The sequence below is a fragment of the Fulmarus glacialis genome, unplaced genomic scaffold (genome assembly GCF_000690835.1).
Source record: "Fulmarus glacialis isolate BGI_N327 unplaced genomic scaffold, ASM69083v1 scaffold30135, whole genome shotgun sequence".
Taxonomy (NCBI): Eukaryota; Metazoa; Chordata; class Aves; order Procellariiformes; family Procellariidae; genus Fulmarus; species Fulmarus glacialis.
In genome coordinates, this window is record NW_009214096.1 from 273 (window position 1) to 8,135 (window position 7,863).

Sequence of the window (7,863 nt, forward strand, 5' to 3'; positions counted from 1 at the left end):
CTGGGCAGGGAAGGAGTTAAGGGGGGCTGGGGTGCCCCCAGCCCCTACAGGCAGTTATCGGGGGCTATGGGTGCAAATGCTTTTTGCTTTAAACAGTATTTTTCGAGGTGGGAAAAGACCAAGTTGATCCAGCCGAGCTGTGTGGGGACCAAGCTGCATCCGCAGCCTCCTTGTGCCACATGGCAAATGCGTTTGTGACTATTGACTGTGGTTCTGCACGCTGCATTGACCGGAGTGACGCAGAGATAGGAAAAAGGACCTCGAGGGTGCAAGGGAAGGTCATGCAGTGTCACTCGGTGGCATGCTTTCCCCCAGCCCTCGCTCAAATAGCGCTGTCAGGTCTTTTGGTCTCCTGATCGGGAAACAAGCAGCTCTGGATTCCCCTCGGAGGCGGCTGCGCTTTCCCCGGGTGCGTGACATCCAGGAGGAGACAGTACCCGCCGCTGCGTGCTCCCAGAAAAGGACTGGATTCTGCACAACATCTGATGATGAGATGCTGGGGCTGTTTGTGCTCTACAGGACCCCAGGGACTGGGTTAGTACATCCCCTCCTCATACTTGGAGGATTTGGCACTACCAAGGACATCCTGGTAGGAACAGAGGCCCCTCGTTCCCGCTATGTGAACAGTGTGTGGTGTGGGGGAGTCAGGACAACTCCTGCCGTGAACTGGAGGCCAAAGATCTCTCCTGGCCTGTATCCTGTTAATTAAACAGATTGCTCTCTGTTAGCGAGGCACCTCTGGCTGCAAGACTGTGCAAGGCCATCTGCTGCGTAACTGGTTGCAGGGACCGATGCTGTGGGCGTGAAGGCAACCGCGCTTCTAAAAACATAAAACTTTATTTCATTTCAGAGCACAGCTGAGCAACCCCGCTCCTCGACACACACCATCCTAACGCCTCCTCTTGACTCGATGCCAGGCGAAAGGGCCTCATCATCCCTATCTGTAGGAATTTGCCTTGTGTTTAGGCAGGAAGGTGAAGCTGGTAGGTACAGGTCCCAGAAGCAGCTCACTGGAAGAGTGAAAGAAAAGAACAAAACCAAAACAAAACAAAAAACAAGGAGAGGTTTGTGTTCAGTACAACAGAGCCACCGGTACCCAGATGTTACATGGCCCTGTGGCTCTATAGCGATGGTGACTGCAGTCAGATGTGTCAAATCAAGCCTTTATGCTCCCAAAAATTCAGGGCTGCTGCATGAAACCACCTCTGGTGCTGAGCTTTAACCCTGAACCACAGTACCGGAGGGACGCAGCCTCCAGATAAGGGCAATGTCCTTCTTGCTGGGGAGTCACCGAGAGTCAATGCCAAAATGGGTTCCTAAGTTTGGTGACCTGAATACCAGCCTCATCGCTGGCAATGACATGCCTAAAATCAACACGAGCCTCTGAAAAGCTCCTCCCCACCTCTCGCTGTGCTTGTGCAGAGCCAAAACCCTGTTAGTGCCAAAAAGTATTAAGGTCAGATCCTAAAATGATGTAAGCCAGTTCTACTGCGATCAGATTTATCCTAGCTTAAGACTTCAACTATTTCACACTTTGGAACACACATTGTATTTTCAGTGCAGAGTAATTTTCTTTATAGTCAAGGAGGTTTAACTTATTTCCTGGATGCTAGTTCAATACAGCATCACTAAAACTTTCCATAAGACATGTCAGAGAGAGTATCCCAGCAGGGCATAGAACTGCATAGCAAGAGCCTGAAACTACAGCACAAAAGCAGAAATAGAGTGTGCTCAGAGAACCCTGCTTCTGGTTAGCGTCTCCTCAAAATGAGCTTTAATGAATAAAACTAAATTGCTTCAAAATTTTGAGTTCTTATGGCTACAAATGGCTATTACATGTCACTGTAAAGACCACAGGTCACAAAGCTTCGTGCAGTCTAATGCGGGCAGGTTCTGCTTGAAAAATGGCATTTAAAAATTCTGATCAAAACTTGATGTACTTGTAACAGGGTTTTAGGCAGCTGTTCCCAGTACTAACAAAATGGATGAGGATTAGCAAAATCAGAGAATGCTGTAGCCATGCTCTATTTTTGCTAATCTCTGTTTCCATGAGATGGGAAATAGCAGCTGGCTGCTCCAGCTCTCATTTTAGCTGGCTTTGAGCTTGCAAAGTCATTTCAAGCCAGTGCCTGAGGACTCATAGATGTGGGGAAAAACAGTTTCCTGCACTTTGTTGCATGAACTCAGAAATCAGGTAACGAAAAATGCGGAAAACGCTCAGTTCTCCTAACTTGGGGATGGGGACTGCCTTCCTGCTTGGTGTCCGTATGGGCCTGGCAGGGTGGGACCGTCCAGGCAGAGCACGGAGGGATCTGACTCTGAAAGCCTGAGACGTCCCATCATTGCGCTCTCCTCTCTTGGTTCCTACGACTGTCCTGGGATGAACAGCGTGTCATGAGAGAGGTCAGCTATTCTAGATTTGCAGCGGGTACTGGATGACCTGCTGAAGCAGATACAGGGATTGAGAGAGCTCTTTATGGCAACTTCAAGCCCAGTTAAAACCTTGAAGTAAAGCACTGGTTAACCCTTGCTGCTTTCTTACAACATCTAAAGAAAGAGTCATCACCCGCTCTTTGGAGGATGTATGTAGGCACAGTGACTTTGTGGGGCTCTGCGATGTCCCTTCTTAGCAATTTAAATGAAATTCAATGCTTTATTACCTTATTTTAATCCAATCGTCTACATTTTGGCTTGCCATCAGCGTCTCCAGATAGTCTCTCCCCATGTAGTAAGGCGGCCGCTCGTTAATTTTCTGAGGTAGGTGTTCTAATAAGCCAACTGGAATATACCTGCAATGAAATGTAATGGCAGTGTGTGCATTGTTGGCGTGGTACAGGCTTGCTGCGTTAAAGTTCCTCTCAGGTGGGGAGAACTACCTGCACAGGAACGAGAGCCATTCCAGCAGGAACTTCCTGGTCTTCTCCACTCCCTGAGTATCTGACCCCCAGTGCTCAAGGCCATAGTTGGTGAAGTCTTTGAGGATATCAAATCTCTCGCTGGAGGAGATATCCCAGTGTCTCTGTTCCTTAATTTCAGTGAAAAGCCACGGTTTGATGAGTGCCCCTCTGTAGCCCAAAAAAACGTGCATTGTTATTCCCGTGACTGATGCTTCTGAAAATGCCAACTAATTTAAGAGACTTTACAGCACTAACTTGCCAGCCAATGCTGCTTTAATTTTTTTTTTTTCAATTTCAACAGGAAGCTGCTGTAAGTTCCCACAGATGCAAATTGATTTTACCAAGTTTCAAAGAGTAGTTTCACCAAGAGGAAACTTCCCGTGTTTTGGGTTTGTTTAGGTATTTTTTTAATTCCATTTTTACTCTTGCACCAATAGAGCTCAGAAGCAAAGGGGAAATACAGGCACTTGCCTTGCAATCATAATTCCCGAAACGCCCATCTGCATGGCTCGATTAGCATCTTCATAAGACAAAATATCACCGTTTCCTGTCCAGAAGGAAGGGAGAAGCCAGAGGTCAAAGTGATACATGAGGGCAAGTCAAAATGAGTTAATCCAGGCATGGGATAAAATTCAAAATGGACACAGGGTCCAAGAGCCAGATTGTCCAAAGAGGCTCTGGAGCTCCTGTTTAGAGACTCCCAGGGATGTTTGTGATTAATGTTCCCCTTACAAGGAAAAGGAGAGCCTTCTCCTCTCTTCTTCTCCACTCCCAACTCCTACCCTGAAGGTTTAGCTGGGACTGTCTGTGCCATGGTGCCCAAGAGAGAAAGCACCTGCTAAAAATGAAGTGTTTTGTGTCCTGCCTGTCCCTTCCCCTCCTGCTCTGCTCAGTGCTCGTCACGCCTGGCCCCAAGCACACAGGCAAATCTGGGCTGCACAAGAGCTGCTGGTAACTCACTCCATCGAGTTACCAGCAGCACGAGGGACACTCTAACCTTTCCCCCAGGCTGAATGTCCTTGGGAGCCTTTTTTTTTCTTTTTTAAAGATATTTCAAATCAAACATGCGGCACTTTCAGTCCATATGACAAAACAACCGAAACACCTACCAAAAAGAGGCATGGGGCTTGCTATTTTAGCACATTCTGCTATGTAGTCCCAGTCAGCACCCCTCGTGTACCGCTGTTCTCTGGATCGGCCGTGAAGCTGGGGAAGAAAATTGCAGTGAGACCTCACCGAATGCCCCGGAGGAGGCAGGGTAGAACGGGAGTGCTGGAGGAAGGTGCTTCAGCAAAGGCAACGACAGCAGGCTGGGGTAAAGGATCCCTCTGGATCTACAGCCCAGCCCTGCTAACAGACCAGGCTGCGAAAGTGGTTAGCGGAGCTGAGAAAGGGCTGGATGCTTTCTGAGTAATCGTTCGGCTATTTGTGAGCCAGAGCAAGAAGTGACTGTTCACAGTGAAAGAGAATATTCACTGTAGGCAGGAACTACTCATCCCCATGCAAATAAGATGGTCCCATCGCTTCCGCAGCCCCGCTATAATGAGGCTTACTTGGCTGAAACCTCTGTTTCAGAGCACTGCAGGAACCATCTCCCTTTGTAATGGATACAAGGCTCAGGAGCACCTAGGAAAATGCTCTCTGCATCTGAATTTTTCTCTGTTATTAGCAGAAAACACGAAAAGGTAGTACGCAGCTGGTCAAAGGTGTTTGAAAGAGCTGCTCAGCTGTAGGGAAGGGTAAGGTCACCCCCACATCGTGCTCTAGGCTGACACGCAAGCAGAGTTCCTCAGACACCAGCCAGCAATCTCTCACCACAGCAAGTATGCCTGTACCGTGACCATGGATGCTCCCCACTCCCGGATCTTGGGGATTATTTTATGAGCCACATTAATCTTTTCTTGCACTCCCGTCCGTATCTTCACAGTCAGTGGGACGTCCAGCACCTGCAGAAATGGGAGAGTGAGGCCAGGCTGAGGCAGGAGTCGGCTCCATCAGCTCATCTCCCGCTGCTGGCAGGTGCTCTGACTCACCGAGTTCATCCCTCGGACAATCTGTTCAAACTTGTTGGACCGAGTCATCAGAGCACAGCCTCCTCCCTGGGGGACAAAAGGTGGCAGTCAAGACTTTCTGCTTCCTTGCATAGTGAGGAGCCTTCTTGGAGCTGCTCAACAGCAGCCCTCTACTCAGGGGATGCAGGTAAGACTTGGAGCATCTCAAGCCTTGGAGAAACAACTTGGGACTCTTCAACAAAAAAAAAACCCACAGCCCTTTTCCCTCCCAACTTCTGCCTGCTGCCAGGCAGAGACAGCTAACCATTCCCTGCTCTTTGAACAGCTTATTTGCCTTCTCGCTGAAGTCTAGTGCCCACAAATGAACTGGGAGCTCTGGATCTGGCAGGAGCAGATCAGGTAGCAGGGGATGAGGCAAAAGACAAGCACCTATTGAAGGAAGCAAAACGCGCTGCAGAACGTCTTCGTACCTTCTTGTAGACCAGGTCAATGGGACACCCGACATTGATGTCTACAAAGTCCACTTCAATTGTCTGGTTCAGGAGCTCTGCACATTTGGTCATCGTGTCTGGAAACGCTCCCTCCAGCTACCAAGGGGGAACAGGTTGCATAAGTTCAAGAAGCAGCTTTTCTCCTCAGAAGTGAGTTATCATTTGTTTGGTTATCAAGATGACAGCACTCACCTGCACCCCAAAAATATCTTCAGTATGATGCCGTTTGAGGAGAGCCCACTCGGAGGACTGGCCCTGAAGCAGGTTTGTGCACACAGCCATCTCTCCACAGGTGACGTCTGCCCCGAAGCGCTTGCATATCCTTCGGAAAGGGAGGTTACCGCACTGAAAGAGACAGTAGAGAGATGGTTTGTCAGGAGATTTGCTCTGTTCCAAATCTGGCAATGGCAAATTTTGACAAAAGGAGAGAATTATCTACCTACCGTGGTCAGTGGAGCCAAGTAGAGCTTTCCTTGGATTTCCAACTGGAAAACAACAAGGATGGAGGAGGATGTTAGCAGAGCTGAACCAGCAGTGGTTAAAGAGGAAGATACTCCAGTTAGGAATTTTATCATTTGCCTCGGGCAAAACTCAGTGGGAAACCCAGGAAATCACTGGTTTTGTTCAAGAACTTTAACTATTCCGTGAGAACGTATCGTTTGGATAAAAGAACCAGAGACTTGAACTGCTCAATTTGTTTTCACTGCTTAGCTTGGAGAAAACTCAAAGCAGTTACAGATATAGAGGGATGCAAGACTGGCTAATGGATCCAAGGATGGAGGTGACGAGGAGAGGAAGGAGGCAATGCTCTCATCCCAGGAGAGCACCGTGAAGTACACACAAACCAACAGCCCCAGCCTCGGCTTTCCTTGCAGATCCACCCTCACCGACAGCTCAGCCCCTACCCTCCTTCACCTGCAAGGGGCTGCAGCTTCTCTTGGTTACCCCTCCACGGTCAACACCATGGCCCCAAGAGCTCACCTTCCTGCATCCTTCCCCTCATGACAGTAACGCGGTCCCCGGGCAGCTCTGTCCTCTGCCTGCCTCTCACCCAGCTGAGAGGTCTCTTCTGTCTTCCCAAGCACAATCTTAACCCCTTGACAGGTACATGAGAGATGGTTACCCTCGACCAAGCTCTCACCTTCCTCTTCTCACATGACCGCAGCTTTATCATGTCTTCATCTGTCACTGGGCCCGCTGTTTTGACGGAGGAAGCCTCCTCGCCACCTGTGGGGCTGGGACTCCGCAAGGTGTCTGGTTTAGGATCTTCTCCCTGCTCTGGTAGCACAGGACATTCAGAGCTGTCTCCCAGAGCCTCCTGGTGTGTTGTGCAGTTGGACACCTCTTGCTCCTCTGTGGAGCGCCCCGTGGCTTTGCCTCCCTTCCCACCGTTGCCGGGGGGCTTGGCCAGACCACGGAGGTACTCGTCAGCCTTCTTGAAGATAAACTTCCTCTTGCGCAGTTGGTGCTGGAGGTCCTTGGAGAGGTTGTTCCTCACCAGCGACTTCCCTTCCCACTGCTTGGCCAAGTCCGTGTTGACGATGTTCTGGTAGCCATCCCCGAGGTGGGCCTGGGCAAAGCGGCAGGTGACGCCGTAAATGCACTTGCCGAAGGTTTCGAAGAGCACGCAGCTGCGCCCCAGGTCAGCCGGCTTCGCAGCCATGTACTCGCCAACATCGTGAAGAAAGCGGCACCGTGCGCCAAAATAGCACTTGTCTGCACACCCCTTAAAAAAAATAGAGAGGAGGTTAAAACCTCTGCCCTCCACTTGCCTGCCCAGCGAGCACCTGCCAGCACAAGCGAGGTAGGCCTGGGTCTGCCCCGGCTCAGAGAGGGGCCAGAACTGCTCTGAGCACCCATCGCTCCCTGGGCGACTTTGGGCACCCCATGAAACGCTCCCAGACTGCTGGAATGTGCCGCAGAAGGGCAGCGACGTACCCACCTGAGGGGACATTTTAGCACTACTGCTTCAGGGAAGCTGACACTTTTCGTATCCCACTCAGCTCATCCCGCTTCACCCTTCCCCAGCCAGCCAACGGAGGTGGTTTTGCCAGCATAGCCCCCTGCTACGCTCTCCCTGCTGGGAGTTTCCCCTGGTGCGGCTCTACCTTCAATGTGCTTTCCTAGACTTAAAAATAAATGCAGCCCTTGAGCAGGAAGAGCCCACCGGGGTCCCAAATTCCCCGCCCCAGAGCAGCGCGAAGCAGGGCCCCCACACCCTACCTGCATGACCGACGGGCACAGCCTGCTCTGCTCATAGTGGTTGGGTTTCATACACGGCCTGCTCTTGTTCTGCCCCCGGGCCCGCTTCCGCTCCGCGGGCTCCTTCTCCGCTGCTCCAGCATCTTCTCGGCTTTCCCCGTCCTGAGCGAGGTCCTCCGACCTCACCCGTTTGGCAGGGGGCTCGCTCTGGCAGCTGCTGACCTCCTCCTTCTTCTCCTCGACCTCCTCCTCCTCCTCACC

General features: G+C 50.8%; 1 protein-coding gene across 1 annotated transcript; it reads right to left on the reverse strand.

The window, feature by feature from the left end:
- Window positions 1–937: 937 nt before the first annotated feature.
- DUS3L (dihydrouridine synthase 3-like (S. cerevisiae)) lies at window positions 938–7,809 on the reverse strand (the record flags this gene model as incomplete). The annotated part of the gene is made up of 13 exons (XM_009578442.1): window positions 938–1,010; window positions 2,661–2,789; window positions 2,877–3,065; window positions 3,369–3,444; window positions 4,007–4,103; window positions 4,733–4,843; window positions 4,931–4,996; window positions 5,380–5,496; window positions 5,593–5,745; window positions 5,844–5,885; window positions 6,542–6,654; window positions 6,796–7,126; window positions 7,624–7,809. Coding segments are annotated over 13 exons (1,683 nt in total), but the record flags the coding sequence as incomplete, so codon positions are not given.
- Window positions 7,810–7,863: the final 54 nt, after the last annotated feature.